Raw genomic sequence first — 20,395 nt, 5'->3', positions numbered from 1 at the left:
GGCTGCGGGAGCCGCGGAGGCAGGGGGCGCGGCGGGCTGGGGGTCCCCGGAGGACACGCCGGGAGCTGCGGGGCCGGGCTGCTCTCCGAGTGGAGAGCACCCTCTCCTGCCCGTCGCCACGAGGCAATATGAAGAGCAGGTCCCTGACGCCCCTTCCCCAGTTCCTTTCACCAAACCCCACTTTGGGTCCCCAGTGACCTGGATCCAGGCCGACCCATTTATTGAGATCCCATCAAAGTTCGTCAATGTTCTCTGAGCCCCAGTTTCCAGCTCTGGGTGATGGGAACAGTAGCCTCTAGTGCCCAGGACTGCCAGCAGAATACAGTGCCATCGCGGCTGGGGTCAACCCGGTGGTCCCAGGTGCAGAAGAGCTCTTAGCAATCAGCCGCGGCTTCCCACCTGCTGGGCGCCAGCACGCTGCAGTGAACGAGGCCCTCCTGGAGCAGGCTTTCCGGTGGTTCGCCAAGGGCTCTGGCATCTGGTCTTTCGTGACCACCCCGTGAGGCGAGGGAGCAGCCAGGATTGTTTGGGTCCATTTTACAGCTGTGGACACCGAGGTGCAGTGAGGTTTTAAGGCTTTTGCCTAAGGGCACACCCAGTGTTGGTCACACAAAAAAAGCATCCGCACAGGCTGGGAAGATGGCTCTGGTCCCAGAGACCCGTCCCCAGAACAGTCCTGAGTAAAGAAGGGCTCTCTGCTGTGGGGCTGCCTCCTCTCCCCTCTCTACCTGGTAATTAGACTCAGATCTGGTGTGTCTCCCCACTGTTAAACCCATGAGTGCCAGTGTTCGTGCAGGGTGGGACTGGGTCCCTCACCTGCAACTTTGAAGAGCGGGGCAGTGACAACAGAGACTAAAAGTCTACACCCAATAGGCATCATGCAGAGCAGAGACACCTGTCTCTATCCACAGGGCCTGGCCAATGGCTGGCCCCCCGGACACCGTGGCTGCCATGATTACTGGCAATCATGATTATCTGGCCCCTGGTGCCAACCCTGTCCTCAGGTGGAATGGGGTTGGGCATGGGGTGCGGTGAGATGATGGTGGTGACTGACTGACAGCCTGGCTCATTTGGAGCCTGGAGTGAGGACAGCAGGACCCTCGGTGCCGGACCTCAGGGTTCACACATCTGACCCTGAATTCAGCAGAGGGCTTGGACAGACCTGTAGTGCCAGCTCCCTGCACAGCGGGCCGCCCGGGAGAACTGGAGGCAGCAGCTTTCGAGGTAGAGGCCGTGCGACACTTGGAATCGCGTGCCGGTTTCTGAGCACAGAGCCCTTTTGGATCCCATGTGGATTCCTCCTCCTCATCTCCTCCCTCTATTTCTCCTCCTCTCCCTCATCTCCCTCCTCTACCTTCCCCCTCTTTCTCCAGGAAGCCCTCCCTCCCCATCTTCCCAGTCACAAAGCAGTCACCCCCCAGTCTGGTGAGGTTCCCTTGGGCCTGATTGGATCTGTCTTCCTCTGGTGCTACACAGGAACTGGAATTTTAAGGAACTGGTAGAGAAATCAGGAATGCTTGGTGTAAACTTCAGCCATGCAGTGTGACTTTGCACCTCAGTTTCCGCAGCTGTAAAGTCCAAGGCCCAACTGCCTTTGTCTCTGACTCTTTCTAAGGGAGGAAGCAGCACCTTGAAAGTTCTCAAAATTCTGAAAGGGGCAGTTTCACTGAAAGTCAGAGTGTCTCTGAGCCCCACCAGGAGTTCCCCTTAGCCTGCTACTCCACATGACTTGAGACAACTCAAGAATATCCTTTTTTTTGTTTTTCTCTGAAGGCGGACAGATCCCTTGGCCCACTCGGCTCAGGAGAGGATGAAGGCCAACACCGCAGCCTCCTCCCCGGAGGCCTGCAGAGCTGCAGGCCAGGGTGAGAAGGGCTGCCCTGTCTGCCATGCCTGGGGAGGAATCTCAGGCCTGGGGTCGGAGTCAGGGCCTGGGCCCGGGCCAGGTACTGCTTCAGGATCTAGAGCAGAGCCTGCTACTGTTCTGGGGCCTGGTGCTATGTCAGGACCTGGGCCGAGGCCTAGTGTGATTCTAGAACCTGCACCAGGGCTTGGTGCTGTGTCTGGACATGCGCCAGGGCCTGGTGTGGTTCTGGAAACTGGACAAGGGCCTGGTGTATCTCTAGAACCTGGGCCAGGACTTGGTGCTGGGTCCAGACATGGGCCAGGGCCTGGTGTGGTTCTGGAAACTGGACCAGGGCCTGGTGTGACTCTAGAACCTGGACCAGGGCTTGGTGCTGTGTCCGGACATGGGCCAGGACATGGTGTGGTTCTGGAAACTGGACCAGAGCTTGGTGCTGGGTCCAGACCTGGGCCAGGGCCTGGTACTACATCAGGACCTGGGCCGGGTCTGGGGTCTGGGGCAGGAGCTGGGTCAGCCCCTGGGCCTGTACCTAGGGCAGAAGCTGCACCATTACCTGGACCAGGGGTAGAGCCTCGGCCCAGAAGGGGGTCTGGAACTGGGCCCAAACCCAGTGAGCCAGAGACAGCCACCACATCAGCCCCGCAGCTAAAGACTCAGGCCACACACATGCAGGCCCCTCGGCAGAAGGTTCTGGTGACCGGAGGAGGAGGCTACCTGGGCTTTAGCCTGGGTTCCAGCCTGGCCAAGAGTGGCAGTTCCGTCCTACTGCTCGACCTCCGCAGACCGCAGTGGGAGCTGTCCCCGGGGACCGAGTTCATCCAGGTGCAGTGATGAGCATCTCGGGGAAAGGGTGGGGGGCCCAGGCTCATGGTGGAGATGTGGGGACAGTATCTGATGTGAGGCCAGTGAAAAGCACAGGCTCTTGGAGTGGGACTGTTGAAGCCGGGCAACAAGGCTCCACATCTTGGAGCTTCTGTGTTCTCATCCAGGGAAGGAAGGCTTCACGAAGGTCGTTAGGGAGTCAGTGAGACAGCGCGCTTAAAACAGCCAGCACAGCCCCTGCGACTTAGCTTGATAAATGGGGCCAATGACGCTGAAGCCAGTGACACCCTGTAGAATCATCTAGTACCTCCTGCCCCACAGCCTCTCCTACAGGAGCTTGGCCAGGGTGGGGTCAGGGGACCAGGGCTGGGACCTGGCAAGGTACACAGTTGGTATCTCTGCCTTGGACCCAAACCTCCAGTCCCTGTCTCTTCCTTCTCTGTTTCAGGCAGATGTCCGCGATGAAGAAGCCCTGTACCGTGCCTTCGAAGGGGTGGACTGTGTCTTCCATGTGGCCTCCTATGGAATGTCCGGTGCTGAGAAGGTGAGCCCCCCCCCCGCCCCCGCATACAGCAGCTGGAGTTAGATCAGGCTTCAGATCCTGGTTCTGCCCACACACACACCCCCCAACCCCGCCGGCCACCATGCTGTGTGTTTGTTATCACCCTTCACCTAAGCCAGGAAGGTCTATGGCTGATCTCGAAAGCTAAGCAGGGTGGGGCCTGGTTAGTACTTGGATGGGGGACACCTGATCCAGGAAGGACTTACACGAAACCCTGCCCACATTTTGCATCCATGGGGCCAAATGCTAGTTCTGTCACTTTCTAGCTGTGGGACCTAGGGCGAGTTAACCTAACCTCTCTGAGCCTCTGTTTCCTCATCTGTACTGGTTTTCACGTCAGAACCTCCTCAGTGTGAGGGGGCCTGTCAGAACATACAGAGATACCCTCAGGCTCCGAAATCACACTACGCCTACATTTGCAGCTTTGTTCATAATAACAAAACACAGGATGTAATGTAAATGCATCAGTAAGGACTATTTAAATAAATTGTAAGTTATCCACACATTGAAGTTCTATCAGAATGTGCTGATAACAGAATAATTTCCATGGCACAAAAACAGTGTTTGGTATCCTCCTGTTTGTATTTTAAAAAAAGGAAGAAACTAGGATAAATATTTATATGCTCATTTGTATTTGTGTGCTGATATTCATAAGTATAGATTATCTCTAGAAATACACAGACTGTAACAGTGGTTGCCTCTGCTAGGGGGTTGGGGGAAGGCTGGGAATCAGGAGTGGGAAGGAAATTTCCTTTTTCCTGTACACCTCTTTTACTGTTTGAGGGTTTTTTAAAAATATTCTTTTTTTTAATTTAATATTTTTTTAGTTTGTTATTTATTGAGAGAGAACGATGGGGGAGGGAGAGGAGCAGAGAGGGAGAGAGAGAATCTAAGCAAGTTATGTGCTAGGCACAGAGCCCAACCCTGGGCCCCACCCCAACACCCTGAGATCATGACCTGAGCTGAAACCAAGAGTCAGTCACCTAACCAACAGAGCCACCCAGATGCCCCTATTTGAGCTATTTTTAACTTTGTGATTCTATTACTTATTAAATAAAAAAACTCATAGTCTAAAAATTGAGACGGAACCCACCTCCTGTTCGTTGTGAGAATTAAGAGAGATGTAAAGGCTTCGCCCTGTCCCGGGGAACACAAGCAGCTTTCTCTGTGTAGACAAGGTGTTTTTATTTTCACACCACACCCCGACCTTGCTAGAGCAGGGACAGTGTCACCCTGTCCAACAGCCAAGGAAACCCAGACTTCCAGAGTGAGGAAATGATCCCACACATTTTGGGTCCCTTTTCTGTGTCACACACCGTCCCAGGGTCCCAGGTCCTCCCGTGGGGTGTATTCAATCCTATCGACCGTCCAAGGGGGTCTGCCCTCCCTTTGCAGGCGGGGGAGCTGAGGGCCAGGTGGGAGATGGAGCTGTGTGCTGGCCTTCCCGGGGGGGGGGGGGGAATGGTGGCAGAGCTGGGCCCTGGGGCCCAGGGCTCCTGCACCGCCTGCGGGCCTTTCAGATCCTTGCTCCTGAGCCCAGCCCCGACAGTCTGCATCCCCGCCTGGCCCCACCCGAAGCCCAGCTTTACCCGCCTTCCATGACGAGGCCTGAGCAGCACCACGACTCTCCCACCTCCCTCTTGTCTTTTAGCTGCAAAAAGAGCAGATTGAGTCTATAAATGTTGGAGGCACCAAACTGGTGATCAGTGGTAGGCACTCAGAGCTCAGTGTGACCTGCTGTGTGTTTCCTGCTCTGTCCCCTTTCCTGCCACAGGCCCAGCTCTGGGGACAGGGCAGGGGGACAGAGGGGGGACCCTCCTCCCCTCCCCCTGCCCACGCCAGGGGAGGGCCTGTGGGCAGCACATCCTCACTGTACTGCGGACCTGCCCAGGCCTCCATGTGGGGTGGGTCAGCGTGGCCACAGCATGTCTGGGGACACAGGTAGCACGGGGTTTGCGTTTCAGGGATTTGGGATTAGAAAAGTCACTGAAGCCCCAAAATACAAGACCCACACCTGTGGCCTCTGGGCATGTCTTGCCTTGTCCTGTTTTTCTCTCTGATTCTAGAGTGTCTTTTTTTCTATGTCCCCTTCAAGTGAGACTTTCTTCGGACTTGTCCCCAGAAAGGTAGCTCAGGGCCTACGGCCACACTGAGAAGGAGTGAGCCAGCCTGGCCCCTGGGACCCCACAGAGCAGGGACGTGACCCACACCCCTTCCCTCCTGAGTGCCTCTGGATTCTGGGCGGACCCCAGGGCCAGGATGTGTGTCCAAGACTGGGTCCCAGCTTCTCAGAAAACTCCCACTCACATAGGCTCTGTGTGTGTGTGTGTGTGTGTGTGTGTGTGTGTGTGTGTGTGTGTTGCTCTGTGCCCCGTCATTGCAGTTTGTGTCCGTCGGCGGGTCCCAAGGCTCATCTACACCAGCACCGTCAACGTCGTTTTCGGCGGGAAGCCCATAGAACAGGGTGATGAGGACTCTGTGCCATATTTCCCCCTGGAGAAGGTACCTGGCTTCCAGGAGAGGTGGGCAGGGCCACAGGGCCTGGGACAACCCCCCACCCCAGGCCACAGGGTCAGGATGGGTGGAAAACGGGGTCAACCTCTCAACTCAGGGTGAGTCCCGGGAAGAAGGGGTCCCCAAAACTGAGTAGCACGACCCGTCTCCTGTTTCAGCGGGTCACGCCAGCAGCAGGGGTTTTGAAATCACACAGACCTGGCCTTGAGCCAGCCCAGCCACATTCTACCTGTGGGACTCTGCACAAGTCACTTTCCTCCGAGCCTCTGTTTCTTTAGCTGGGCGTGACCACTCTGCCCCGTGGGGGTGCGGTGAGCCGGAAATGGGATGTTATGGGGAAAAGCCACAGAGCACTAAAGAACTACATGGAAGAAGTCCATCCAGCCCACGTGCAGCATCCGCCCGCATCCCAGAGCAGGCCCCGGGCGCCGGCAGGAGCCTCCCTGAGTGGAGGGACCCTGCTTCTTGTTACTGCTCCAAACTCTGCTCCTGTGGCTGCCCCCCCGGGGGGAAAGGAAAGGCACTGGGGCTCAGGACTTGGCCATTTCTCAGGGGGGGTCCCCAGAATCCCACCCCTGTGTGGTCTGAAGCAGAGGGGCCGGCCCGGTGCCAGCGGGGTCGCCGAACCCTGCCCGGTGGCTCTCTTGTCCCTGTCTTCCGGCAGCACACGGATCACTACTCGCGAACCAAAGCCATTGCCGACCAGTTGACCCTCATGGCCAACGGAACTCCTCTCCCAGGTGAGTACCCTGGGGCCCAGCCGCCACCCCCAGAGTGCGTGGGGGAGTCTGGCTTTTAGCTTCTGTGTCTCTGAGGCTCACCTTTCTTGGAAAAGGACAGCTCCCAGGGCCTTCGTCACTCATCACTCCACAGGTTCTGACCCCTGCTGTGTGCCCAACCCCCAACTGGGGATACAGTCCTGAGAAAGTCCGGTCCAGTCTCTGCCCTCATGTTACTCACCGTCTTGAGCGAGGGAAGAGGCCAGATAGAAGTGGGTCTTTTTTCTGCCACGTAGGAGAGGATCCAGTTTAAATATGTTCTTTTTTTTTTTTTAAGATTTTATTTATTTATTTGACAGACAGAGATCACAAGTAGGCAGAGAGGCAGCAGAGAGAGAGAGAGAGAGAGAGGAGGAAGCAGGCTCCCTGCAGAGCAGAGAGCCCGATGTGGGGCTCGATCCCAGGACACTGGGATCATGACCTGAGCTGAAGGCAGAGGCTTTAACCCACTGAGCCACCCAGGCGCCCCAAATATGTTCTTTAGGTTAACAGAGTGCAGAATCCTGAATATGGGATGAGGCAGAGCGCGGCGGAAGGCCCACGCGAGCGAGGGCTCTGAGGCTCCAAGTTCAATAATTTACTGGATGATACAGCTGCGGCGCCCTCCTGTGGTCACAGAGAAGCAGTGCTAGAACGGGGATAGGTGGGCCTTGGGCGGCTCAGGCAGTTAAGCAGCCGACTCTTGATTTTGGCTCAGGTCCCAATCTCAGGGTCCTGGGCCTGAGCCCTGCGTTGGGCTCCCCGCTCAGTGGGGAGTCTGCGTCAGGATTCTCTCTCTCCCTCTGCCCTGCATCCCCCCGCCCATGGCACACTTTAAAAAATCTTAAAAACTGAAAAAGAACATAGGTGTCAGTATGACATAGTGGCTGCTCCCACACCCTGGCTCAGGCTGAGGTGAGTTCAAATCCGGGCTCCACCACCTCCTACCTTTGTGATGTGATCTTGGGCAATATACTTTTTTCCATGCCTCAGGCTCCTCACCTGTAACAAAATGGGGATGATAATAGAATCTCCCTCGAAGAGCTCGTATGAGAATAAAATAATAACAGGCACTGTTTAAAAAGGAAAAAAAAAAAAGGAATATGGACAGTTTGCATTTGCCAAGCACTTCCTGGCCCTGTTTTACATGCTCATTTTATGTGCAGAGTTCTCAGTAACGCTTCACATCATCTGCGTGAACTAAGAACCTGAGGGGTCCCCTGCTTTCCAAACTCAGGAGCCAGACTGATCCAGATAAATTCCTTGCTGTCCAGATTATCACTGTTCGCTTTCCAAAACCCAGAAATGAAAAAGAATCAGAAAATGTGGTTTCTCTTACTATCTAAAGTATAAAAACTCAGGAGCCAGGTAGATTTGGAGAGTGACGGATGTTTGCAATGATGATCTGTGGATTTATGGAGGGGAGGCCAGGGCTGCAGGGTGAACAGACTTCCTGAAGGTCCTGTAGCTGTTAGGTGGCAGAGGTGGGATATGAACTCCCCCTCTCCCCACACCAGGAGGGTCTAATCTAACACCAGAGCCTGGAGCTGAACCATCCTGCTTCACTGTTGCCACAGCTGAGCAAGCCATCGAGCATGGGTTCTTTTCCCTAAAATCTTCCCCATCCTGCCCTGGCACCCTGGACCTGTCAGGCCTTGACCCCTGACCCCAGTGCGAACACACATCCAGCTGGGTTTTCCCAGGGGTTTGATGCTATTGTGGTTGAATTCTCTTCTCTGCCTGGGGCCTTCCCTGGCCGGAGCAGCAGCCTGCAAACCAGACATTTAATCCTTCGGCCAAGAATTATTTATATGAGCATCCCCAGCTTTCCGTGCTCAGGAGTCATGGATACCCTGGGCTCCGCCCCTCCTTGACGTCACTGCCCAGCGCCCCGCCGGCCAATGTCCGCTGCAACCAGACCTCCCCCCATCATGCCCAGGTGACCCAGAGTTTAAAATTAGCCGCAGACTGTTTACAGAAAAGCTCACCTGATACCTGCCTTCCAGGAGTCCAGCCATGGTCACCCTGGATGATTTCCAGTCCCTGCTAACACAAGCAGGTCCCTGAGACTCTGCCTCTAACTCAGCGTGGAGGGCTCTGGTCTCTGACGCGGAGCCCCAGGATTGCAGATCTCAGCTCAGGGCAAATGGGACAATTGATGGCAAACGTGGTGGCTTAAAACTGAAATGTCTTCTCTCATGGTTCTCAGTTCACAGTCAGGTGTCTGAGATCATCCTGGGCTGATCTCCCTCCAAAGGCTGTAGGGGAGACTCTCCTGGTCTCAGCAGCTTATGGTGGCCCTCCGCATTCTTAGGGTCCACATGTGTCTTCTCTGTGAGTCTCTTACAAAGATGTTGGATTTGGGGCTCACCGGATAATCCAAAATGATCTCATTTTGAGATCCTTCTTTATATCTGCAAAGACGTGCGTCCAAATACGGTCATATCCGCAGGTTCCAGGACATGAACCTATCTTTTTCGGGTGCCACCCCTCAAGCCACTATATTGGCCTCATGGTAAAGTGGGGATGTTGGCAGGGAGGCAGTCAGGGTGTTTGGTTATGACCAATGACACTGGCCCTGGCTGAGTTGATGGGAAAAGGAACTTGAAGGATGTAGGATCGTTTTTGGGAAAAAAACTTCCGGAAAAATGACCACCAGGGCTCAGAAAGGATAGGGTTGGGGCAGCCCCAGGGATTGGGCAGCAGGAGGTGGCGACCAGTCTCTTCAGGATGAACCCACTCGTAAGATTTCAGATCCTGGTGTCGGTGATGCTGAGTCACGTTCTTGGGTGTGAATATGTCCTTGGCCCAGCTTGGGTCCCATGGCCACCACCTCAGGGGACGGTGACACTTCTGGTGCATCCAGACTGACAGCCCCCTAAGACCTTGTGCAGAGAGAGAGGTGCCCCCAAAGGAAGACGGAGTACACTGTAAAATGGGCACAGTTGACTCTGAAGGGAGTGAAAGGAGATTACGTCTGTCGAGTGCTGGGTGAACTCTTGGGCCGTGTACATACCCACACCCAGGTCTTACCTCTGTTACTGGCCTGTGAGCATCGTGAGGACAAGGACCATTTCCTGGTTATCCTTGGATTCTCCTCTTGGTTATCCTTGGATTCCCAGGACCCAGTGTTGGGGGTAGAGGTTGGTCATCCTCTGAATATTGTTTGTTAAATGACTAACAGATGACTGAGAATAATTAATTGAATAAGGAAGCCCCAAGGACCTGTGTTCCCTGCTAACCAGGCAAGGACCAGGAGGTCTGGACAGCATTTCTGTGTGTCTCCCTGCTGGACCACCCCTCCCCAGGCCCCTGACCTCCCCTCCCTGTATCCTAGGAGGAGGCACTTTGCGGACGTGTGTGCTCCGGCCCCCAGGGATCTATGGGCCTGAAGAACAGAGGCACCTGCCCCGCGTGGCGGTATGTCAGCCTGGCCCTGGGCCTGAGGCTCAGGACGAGCCTGGCTGCTGTGTGCATGGATCGGGGCCCTTCCAGCCCGCAATCTCTCTGTGGAACAACATCCCGAGCCTGGGACTCTTAGTTCTGGGAGATGTCCCTACCCCTATGGACCCACCAGGAACAAAGGTCTCAGTGTGCACCTGCCTGGGTTAGGCATAGGTCAGGGAGTCCCAGAGCTACGACCCTGGAGAGGCATAGGGAGCCTATGGGCTCCCCGGGGGCCTGAGAGCTCAGCCCACGCTGTCAGCCCAAGGTCTTCCTCTAGAAAGCCTCCCTCCAGAGTCAGGTGCCAGCAATACAGCTACGAGGGACTGTGGGCCTTGTCCTCAGATCGCTCCCAGCCTGGTCAGAGAGACAGATGCCACAGTCACGGAGCCAGTGCAGCCGGGCCTGTGTGGAGGGAAGAACGAGAATACGGGAGCACAGCAGAGCGAGCTGACAGGGGAGCTCCAGGATGGTGCCTGTGCTGTGTGGAAGGGGAAGAGAGAATGAACCAAGGAAATGCGGTGGGAGAGGAAATGTAGTTCAAACCAAGTAGGCAGCTTGGGTACAAACCCGGGAATGAGAAAGGTCGCTGCTCTGGGCTTTGCCACAGATCAGTGAGTAAAACAGACCATTCCCGCCCTGGAGGGGCTTCTGTTCTCACAGGGGATGGGGAATAAACATGATAAATGATGAAGAGTGTTTGAAAGCGCGAGGTGTGATGCAAAGAAACCGGAAAGGGGGAGCAGGGTATGGGAGCTGGGCACCCGGGCAGCCAGGGAGCCTCCTTGAGCAGGTGGCAGGTGCATCACGCTAGGTGGGAGGGAGACCCTTCCAGGCAGAGGGAACAGCCAATGCAAAGCCCTGAGATGGGAGCCTGGCGCACACCCTGGGGGGATCCCGCATGGCTGGAGCTCAGTGGGCAGGGGAGTTCGTAGAGGTAGCTGGGCCAGATCAGAAGGGCCTCTTTGGCCGTTGTCAAGACTTCTTTTGGTGGGTGGGTGGGTGAGCAGAAGGTTCTGAGCGGGGAGACACGGGATCGAAGATTCGGGAAGATGCCCCTGGCTGTGTGGAGAGCAAGCGTGGGGACCATGGGTGGAAGTGAGGACAGGTTCGGAGGCTGTTTCGGTCTCCGGGGAGAGGAGGGGGACAGCAGCCCGGGCGGTGGGAAGCAGCTGGGTTCTGGACAGAGTGAAATAGCGGAGCCAGTGAGATTTGCAGATGGGTTGGACGAGGAGTGCAGAGAAGGGAAAGCTGATGGAGGCCCCAGGGTTTCAGCCTAAGCTGCGAGTGCTGTCCAGTGAGGTGGCAGCGGGGTGGGGGGACTCGAACAGGAGCTGGAAGGTCAGGCACTCGCTCCAGGACAGGGACAAGTGACCACCACGTGGCAATGTCAGGACAGGGATCTGGGCCAGAGAGTTCTGCCTGGAGCTGGAAATTTGGGAGCCATCATCATATAAATAGTATTCAAAGCCACTCCAGGCCTGAGTCTGTGTTTATCACTCCCTCCAGAGCCACATCAAGAAGAGGCTATTCATGTTCCGATTCGGGGACTGCAGGACGCGGATGAACTGGGTGCACGTGCGCAATCTGGTGCAGGCCCACGTGCTGGCAGCCGAGGCCCTCACTGCGGCCAAGGGCTACGTGGCTGTGAGTCTCCTTCCCCTCCCCCACCCAGCTGTGGGCAAGGCACTCCATGCCCCTAGGGGACTCCTGGCTTACACCCATTTCTCCCCAACTCAAGATGGTCCATAGGACCGTAGGCTCAGGGAAGCTTGGGGTGAGAGGGTCTTTACAGAGAGCCCCTTGCCGTGACCCTGTGACACAGGTGTTGGTCCTGAAGTCATGGTCACCAAATGCTAAGAATCTTATATATGCCATCCCATGTAATCTTCCCAACAGCCCAAAAGGGAGATCCTGTTGTTTTCTTCCCATTTCTCAGATGAAGGAACTGAGGTCCAGAGAAGTTAAGTGACTCTATGGAGGTCACACACCTAGTCAGGGTGACCGCCCCCGAATTCAAAGGGAATTACTCAGGGCTGGGAAATGGCTATGACTTGTCAGCGGCTGCTCAGGGCAATTGGGGGGACGGGGCAGCTGCTGAGCCATCTGGAAGGGTGGCGTCAGGCTGGGGGGCAGGTGCCTGAATGTTCCCCTCCCTGTGTGTCCCCTCAGAGTGGCCAGGCATATTACATCAATGATGGGGAGAGCGTCAACCTCTTCGAGTGGATGGCCCCCCTGGTAGGTGCCCAGACATCCGCCCACCCCCACCCCGAGTGAGAAGTCAGGATTCTGCACATCTTCTCTCCTTGTCCTCCTTTCCTCTGTCCCGAAAATCAGAAGCTTTCACATTAAAAACCAGCTCTGGCTGATAGTGTCCACTGGGCAACACTGGAACTGGCCTGAGCTGGGTGTGGCTGCCCCTTTAGGGGGCCCTGTACTCCCCTGGTTTGCCATAGTCCCTCCCGGCCTGATTCCTGATTTATGGTGACTTGCCCTGTGCACGTTTGCTTGTGTGACCCCCATACTGTCCGATGGAGCTCCACAAGGGCTAAGTAGAAGGTAGACTGAGGCACAAAGGGAGGTGCTGGCCCTCAGAGAACCCTGGCCTCCTTGTCCAGTATCCTACAGACCCCTTCTTGGGGCCAGCACTGCCTGGAAAGGGTCGACCAGCAACCCCGGGCTGGAGGATCTGTCCTCGAGGCATTCAGGCACAACAAGATCAATAGCTTTGTTGAGATATTATTCACATACTGTATGATTCACTTATTTAAAGCACATAATTTTATGGTTTTTAATATATTCAGAGTTGTACAACCATCACCATAATTTTAGAACAGTTCCTCACCCTCCAAAAAAGAACCCCCCCAAAATTATGCCTTTACCCCAACCCTCACCTCTAGCCCCACACAGCCCCTAGCCTACTCTGTTTCTGTCGACTTGCCTCTTTGGACATGTCCTGTAAATGAAAACATGTGATACAATGTCTTGGGCTTCTCTCCTTTGGCTTGTGCTTTCCAAGTCTGTCCATGTGTAGCCTGCATTGTATCAATATTCATTCTATTCTGTTGCCAGAAAACATTCCCTTCTAGGAATATACCACATCTTGTTAATCCTTTCATCTGTTGATAGAAATTACGGTTTTTCTACTTTGGGGCTACCATGACTAATGCTGCTGTGATCGTTAATGTATACGTATTTTGTGTACGTACGTATTCATTTCCCTTGGGTGTTCACCCAAGAGTGTTATTGCTGGGTCTGGTGGTAGCTCTCTGTTGAACCTTTTGAGGAGCTGCCGGACCGTTCTCCTTTTATTTAACCCTTTGAGAAACTGTCAGACTGTTTTCCAAAGCGGCTGCCCTGGATAAGTGCCTTTGGCTGTAGGCAGACATCAGTAGTCACTAAATGATGTGAATGATCCCAGATTAAAAACCGACCTATGCATATATTTTTAAAAGATTTTATTTATTTATTTGACAGAGACACGGCAAGAGTGGGAACACAAGCAGGGGGAGTGGGAGAGGGAGAAGCAGGCTTCCTGCTGAGCAGGGAGCCCGATGCAGGGCTTAAGCCCAGGACCCAGGGATCATGACCTGAGCTGAAGGCAGCCGCTTAATGACTGAACCACTCAGGTGCCCCTGACCTATGCATATTTACCCAAAATTACAAATGTAGTGGTCCAAAGGGGCACGTGCACCCCTATGTTTATAGCAGCAATGTCCACAATAGCCAAGATGTCCACAATAGCCAATGGAAAGAGCCCAGATGTCCTCAGCAGATGAATGGATAAAGAAGATGTGTTATATATACACAATGGAATACTAAGCAGCCATCAAAAACCAAATCTTGCCATTTGCAATATGTGGATGGAACTTAGAGGATATTATGTTAAGCAAAATAAGTCAATCAGAGAAAGACAATTATCGTATGATCTCACCGATATGAGGAATTTGAGAAACAAGACAGAGAATCATAGGGGAAAGAAGGGGAAAATGAAACAAGACGAAAGCAGAGAGGAAGACAAACCATAAGAGACTCTTAATCTCAGGAAACAAACTGAGGCTTGCTGGAGTGGAGGGGGTGGGAGGGATGGGGTGGCCGGGGGATGGCCATTGGGGAGGGTATGTGCTTTGGTGAGAAAAACAAAAACAACCGACCTATGCATTCGAGCCCTACTTTACTTTTCTAGATCAAAGTTTTCCATTTCAACACTGGCACAGGGTTGGTGCTGGCCGCGGGTGTTTTCCCTCTTGGGTGAGCAGGCAGGACATCAGAGGGTACTTCCACTCGCCCCAGGGTAAAAGGAACATGTGACATTTCAAACTGGCCCCCAGAAGACCTGTTGTCATCTCAGGCCATGTCTCCTTGCAGTTTGAGAAGCTGGGGTACAGCAAGCCCTGGATCCAGGTGCCTACTTCCTGGGTTTACCTATCAGGTAAGGAGAGGAGTATGTGTAGTAAAATTCCTCCGTGTGCCGGTTGCATGGGCACCGCCTCGTTTCAGGCCCAGGGCCAGGAATAGGCAGAGCTGAAGTGAGGCACTGAGGACCCAGGATCTCAGGAGACCATCACTCTCAGGGGCAGGTGCACCGAGCCCCACCAGCCCTTGCCCAGCAGCCTCCTCCCCCTCGTCCTGGCTGGGTATAAACCCTGTCCTCCCTGCAGGGTGGGTATGATTGGGCCACAGTGAGAAAGCGGGACAGCCAGAATTCATACCTGTGCTTGGTTGACTCCAGAGCCCACACCCGGCCCTGGGGCCTGTGGCAGGAGGCATCACACCAGTCTCCTGGGGCCACCTTGTCCCCCAAGGTCACCCCAAAGTCAAGGCTGCCTTTGGGGTATGGGGAGCTTTTTCCTCACCCTTCAGGTAAGCCTCTACTCTCACCAAGCCCCCCGCCCCCCATCACCACCTCTGTTGGCCTCCTTCCAGCTGGAATGTAGAGCCAGGCACGGAGTCGTCAGCCCCAGGGGGTAGTGACCCTCAAATCACAAGCAACTGCGTTCCTGGAAGACCTTATCAATAGATCAGTTGTATTTTAAATGCACTGGGATGCTTGCCATTTAAGGCAGGGATCTGCTGACTTTTGCCCGCCAGGCCCCGCATGCGAGGTGACTTTTCGTGCCCAGCGTTGTCACAGTGATCGATGCTCTTTGACCCCCAGGTGGGAAGAGATTGGCCATGGGTTCCGGTAGTTTTACAGGATGGTATATACATTTCCACTTCCCAGCGAGCTATCGCCCCCGAGTTCGTAGCTTTGGCTGTACATCCGAGTCACTGGGGAGCTTATAAAATATCAAAATGCCCCAACTCAAGACCAACTACATCAGCATCACCAAGAGGAAGGCGAGGGTGAGCATTTTTTTTTAAGTGGTCCGGTGGTTCACATGCTTGAGAACCACTGCTCCAACGTCTCTCTCTCCTCCCCAAGAGACCGCACTGAAATAGAAGAAGTGAAAGGACGAGGCATGATTTGAGCTAACTGAATCTGCTCTGATTTATTTTCGAATGTCAGTCCTTTAATATTAATGACAACTTACTCGTGACACATTTCACAGCCAAACAAGGCACCCCAGCATGTGCTGAGAGCTGCCGATTTAAAGGAATCCAAGGACAGGAGAATTTGGCAAAGTGAAGAGATTCCCCCCAACTCCCCGGAGCAAAGCAAATAATGCCCCCAACTGCTTTGTCCCCGAGGGCCTTCTGGGAGCTTCCAGAGAGGGAGGCACCCTGGTCACTGGCCCCTCTCTCCCTGCACAGCTTCAGTGATGGAGTATTTGCACCTGGCCCTGAGGCCCATCTGTAGCGTCCCGCCGCTGCTGACCCGGAGTGAGGTAAGCGGGCCGCTGCTGGGGGAGCTCTTGGTCCACACCCCCACCGGCCCAACCCCTCACCCCTTTGACGCCATAACTGGATGGCTGTCTGAGGTGTCAGAACCTTCCAGGTGGGCCCAAATCTAGCACCAGCTTCTTTAGAATCATCCCAACCTCTGCGCTTTTGCTTAGGCTGAGTGCTCTCCGGGTCTGAAATGTGATGCGCTCTGGTTCCTCATCCCTGTCATCTCATTCTTTTTTTTTTTTTTTTTTTAAGATTTTATGTATTTATTTGAGAGAGAGAGAGAGCAGAAGAAGGGGGAGTGTCCGAGGGAGAAGCAGACTCCCCGCCGAGCAGGGAGCCATATGCGGGACTTGATCCTAGGCCCTGGGAACATGACCTGAGACAAAGGCAGATGCTTGACTGACATGAGCCACCCAGGCTTCCCTAAAAGAGGATTTTTTAAAATTTTATTTTATTTATTTATTTATTAAGTGATTGAAACCAAGATTTTATTTATTTATTTGACAGAGATCACAAGTAGGCAGAGAGGCTGGCAGAGAGAGAGGGGGAAGCAGGCTCCTTACTGAGCAGAGAGCCCGATGCGGGGCTCGATCCCAGGACCCTGGGATCATGACCTGAGCCGAAGGCAGAGGCTTTAACCCACTGAGCCACCCAGGCGCCCCGAGGATTTTTTTTTTTTTTTAAGATTTTATTTCTCTAGAGAAAGCACGAGCAAGTGGGGGGAGGGGCAGAGGAAAAGGGAGAGAGACTCTCAGACTCAATGCTGAGTTCAGAGCCCTACTCAGGGCTCGACCTCATGACCCTGGGATCATGACCCCTGAGACCATGACCTGAGGTCATGACCTGAGCTGAAATCAAGAGTGGAACCTTAACGGACTGAGCCACCCAGGCGCCCCTAAAAAAGGATGTTTTAATGTACGTTGTAAATAGCGTTTGGTGTTACTTGCAAAATCCTCCGAGCTCACGCTCTCATCTGATTCTCTCTGATGTCCTGCTAAGTTAGGAAAGGTAAGAGATTATGATCGTGTTTTATGATAAACTGAGCACTGAAGAAGTTAGTGACTTCTCCAGGATCACAAGGTTCTGGCATTGGCTTCATACTCAAGCTCAGAGCTGTCTGACTTCCCTGTGGTTTCTCCTTTGGGCCATCCAGACTAGCAGAGGAAAACAGAGTGACAGTAGCAGCCATCTATTGAGTGATGGGTACGCCAGGCATTGTGCCTTATCTCATTTTATTTTCACTACCGCATTGTAGATTGTCATCTCCATTTCCAGAGGAAATGAGACACACAGGGCTGACCTGCCCATGAGTATTTGCTTAAGTAGCACAGCTGACATTTGAACCCAGACCAAACCTAAATGCTTTCAAGCTTGTGAAATGACTCAGGAATCAAAATCACGTGGATTAGCTGCCGAACTGCTGCTGAATTATGGTTGGGTGGGACTTAGCTCCCCTCCCTCTGGTTTCACTTACAGGTTTCCCTGTTCAACCAAGGGGTAAGGGATCCCTCTTTAGCGAAGGTTGTTTCTGGGCACTGTGGCTCTGGCGCCCTCTGCTGGTCAATCTGTGGTATACTAACCAGCCCTCCAGTTGCAGAGTCTGATTCGTTGAACATTTTTTGAGCGCCCACTGTGTGCCAGGCATTGTGCTGAGTAGCGAAGGCAGAACATAGCGCTTACCTCAAGGAACTCACAGCCCAAAGGGGAAGACAGCTTGTCAATCGGGAAACTGCGATAAGGGCTGTATTGGAGGAAACCGTGAGGAACTTCAGAGCACACAGAAGGGGCACCTCAGCCAGTTCTGAGTAAGTTAAGACTTCCCAAAGGAAGGTGACATCTAAGCCTGAGGTCATTGTGTCCAGGACCCTGCCGATCTAGCCCCCAGCGGTATCTCCCAAGGTCCTGAACTTACTACTTGGGGCAAAAAGGGACAAGATTGCCCTCTCCCCTGCAAGCGTCCAAGAATAGCAACTTGGCCAGGGGCTGTTTCTGTGCCATGGGAGAATTGAGCAGCTCTCTCCGACCCCTTCCCAGGGTCCAGCTGAGGAACAAGAGAGGAAGAAATGAGGTGGGAGGGCATCCTCCCAGTCCAAGCATAGCAGGGAAGAGCATGCATGGGCTGAAATCTGAGTTATCTGTATGAATCTGGGCAAGTCAATTAACCTCTCTGTTTTTAATTTTTAAATATGTAAAGAAAAAAAATGTAAAGAGGAAATGGTGGTAGTGCCACCTCAGGGGATTAAATAAGATAAGGCCAAGCACAGTGCCTATTCAGTTACAGATAGCTATCAGTACCGCCCTTGAAGCCTGGACCCCAGCAGGGGGGAAGAAACGGCAGCCCAGACCCTGGAGAGTAATCGTTTATGTATAATTGAATTCCTCTTTTAGGGAAGCTTAACCAGGGATGGAGCAAGAAGGTTGCGCCCTAGGACTGTGTAGAGCGTTTCCTGGGGTGGTTTTTCCGGAGAGCAGCACCCAGGCCACAGAGGGCGGTCATCTTCTCCTAGAGCATACCCAAGAATGTGCAAGTGCCTGCTGAGTCCCAGCGCCTTGCTAGGCTGGGCAAGGGAAACTGCGGGAGTGGGGCCTTCCCTTTTGGGGGACTGAGAAGTTCAGTTAGGCTGGGGGAATTGCAGAAAAGGCCTCCTGGAGGCGGCGCCCTCGAAGATAATGCAGATGGGAGGGACAAAGGAAACCTTCCCCTGCATCGCAGGAGTAAGATCCACCCCACGGGTTCCTTGAAACTGCTGTGCGACCAAAGGGAAACCTTTGCCCTCTCTTCCTTTTCGGTAAAACAAGGTGGAGTGTGCGTCCCACCCGCATAGCCTCGCCCCTCGGCTGCCCTCTCCCCGCAGGTGCACAGCGTGGCCGTGACGCACACCTTCCAGATCGCCAAGGCCCGCGCCCAGCTTGGCTACGCGCCAGACAAATTCCGCTTCACGGACGTCGTGGAACAGTATGTGCGGTCCACGAGCCAGCGGCCCTGCGGCTGTACGGCGCCGACGCTCCTACGGCTGCTGCTCGGGCTGCCGCTGCTGCTCGGGCTGCTCGCCCTGGCCCTGCACCTGCTAGGCCTTCCGCGGTCCTTCGTCTGATCTTCGTCACTTGGCCGGAGTCCGCTACTGCCTACGCTCCATCCTCGGGGCTTGGACCCGCCCCGGCCCCGCCTCCGGGTTTTCTCCGCCCATTTCCCCGCCTACATCCCCCGCCCTTTAGGCTTGGACCCGCCTCGGGTCTTGACTCCGCCCTGTCCTCCCCTCCGTGCTTGGACACGCCTCTGCTCCGCCTCTTGGGCCCTGGCCCCGCCTTCTGAGTCTGGGCCTGGCCGGGTTACTGAGCAGGCAGCCGCACAGCTTCATCCGTTTTCCGGGCCTTCACCCACCCTTCTCTGCCTCGAATTCTTCTCTGTTCTGGTTTTGCCCTCTTTCTGGCCCTACCGGTATGATTGCGCCCTCCCCTTCGTTTCTCTTTCGGACTGGCCCTGCCCCTCCCTCTGGATCTTGTCCCTCCACTCTCCTAATTGTCATTCGGCAATAGCCCTGCCCTCCTCCTCTCCGACTCCCCCGCCCCTCTCCGGCCACGCCTCCTAAGGTTAGTTCCTGGGGCCTGGCCAGAGTCGTCTCCAGCAGGCAAGTACAGGCCTGGCTAGCATTTGCAGATTTCCCAGTCTAATGCTGCCTGTCTAGGGACACCGGACCCTCCTTGCCGTTCAGGCTCCTCTGTGCTTGTCCTGAGATCGTCTTGAAGAGACTCATTCCAGGAGAGTTGCTTTTGATCTGTTGCTACCTTAATGTTTTGGGTTCACTCAGTCATGCATTATCTCCCTCTGTGTTGGTAGTCAGGGTTGGAGGGACCCCTGAGACCTAGACTTCTGCCTGGCTGCCCGTAGCCTTTTTGGATTTCCGGTTTACTAGCCTGGGGCTGACTTAGCTTATTAAGCACAGGCTTCTGTACCAGCAAGGATCTAAACCAAAACAAAACTTTTTAAGGTGGTCAAAAGGTATAAACTTCCAGTTACAAAATAAATAAGTCGCGGTGATGTAATGGTGAGTATGGTTAATAATACTCTATTATACATGTGAAAGTCGCTAAGAGAATAGATCTTAAAAATTCTCTTTACAAGAAAAAATTGTAACTGTATGTCTTGATGGGTGTTAACCAGACTTGGTCATTTCACAAATTATGTTGTACATCTGAAATTAATATGTGTAAATTATATCTCAAATAGCTTTTTAAAGGACTGGACCTTTTGGAAAAGTACCAATATAATTATAATGGGAAGAGTTAGAACTTATTTTTGTCCTATTTTGTAATTTCATATTACATATTTCATATTACATATTCATATTTCATATTCTTCTATTAATAAGGGGGCAGTGGTGATCACCATAATCTTTGCTTAATGTTTTAGCCCACAAAATTTCATCAAGCCTTGCTCTCCACAGAAACACCCCCTCCCCATTGCCTTCATATTAATTATGAGTACCAGGATATCAGTGTATAAATATATCTATGTATGTATCATAATGGGCACCTGCACATTACGGCAGAGAAGAAAACCATCACAAGCCTAAGAACACCTGTGGTGGAGGGGAGTGA

The 20,395-nt window shown here is 53.7% G+C and overlaps 1 protein-coding gene across 1 annotated transcript in view; it reads left to right on the top strand.

The window, feature by feature from the left end:
• The window catches only part of LOC111162326 (short chain dehydrogenase/reductase family 42E, member 2), a 20,134-nt gene extending 62 nt beyond the window's left edge, over positions 1-20,072 (top strand). The window contains exons 2-13 of the mRNA XM_022526686.1: positions 1,774-1,865; positions 2,502-2,686; positions 3,135-3,230; positions 4,900-4,957; positions 5,632-5,750; positions 6,427-6,502; positions 9,858-9,940; positions 11,474-11,611; positions 12,137-12,202; positions 14,333-14,396; positions 15,719-15,792; positions 18,652-20,072. Of these exons, the coding sequence (XP_022382394.1) occupies positions 1,811-1,865; positions 2,502-2,686; positions 3,135-3,230; positions 4,900-4,957; positions 5,632-5,750; positions 6,427-6,502; positions 9,858-9,940; positions 11,474-11,611; positions 12,137-12,202; positions 14,333-14,396; positions 15,719-15,792; positions 18,652-18,891 (1,254 nt within the window). The 5' untranslated portion in view covers positions 1,774-1,810 and the 3' untranslated portion in view covers positions 18,892-20,072. The remainder of the gene's footprint in view (positions 1-1,773; positions 1,866-2,501; positions 2,687-3,134; positions 3,231-4,899; positions 4,958-5,631; positions 5,751-6,426; positions 6,503-9,857; positions 9,941-11,473; positions 11,612-12,136; positions 12,203-14,332; positions 14,397-15,718; positions 15,793-18,651) is intronic.
• The last annotated feature ends 323 nt before the right edge of the window (positions 20,073-20,395 follow it).

This window comes from Enhydra lutris, unplaced genomic scaffold (assembly GCF_002288905.1).
Source record: "Enhydra lutris kenyoni isolate GAN:26980312 unplaced genomic scaffold, ASM228890v2 scaffoldscaffold90, whole genome shotgun sequence".
NCBI classification, from domain to species: Eukaryota; Metazoa; Chordata; class Mammalia; order Carnivora; family Mustelidae; genus Enhydra; species Enhydra lutris.
Note: the sequence above shows the minus strand (reverse complement) of the source record. Positions and strands in the feature narration are given on the sequence as shown.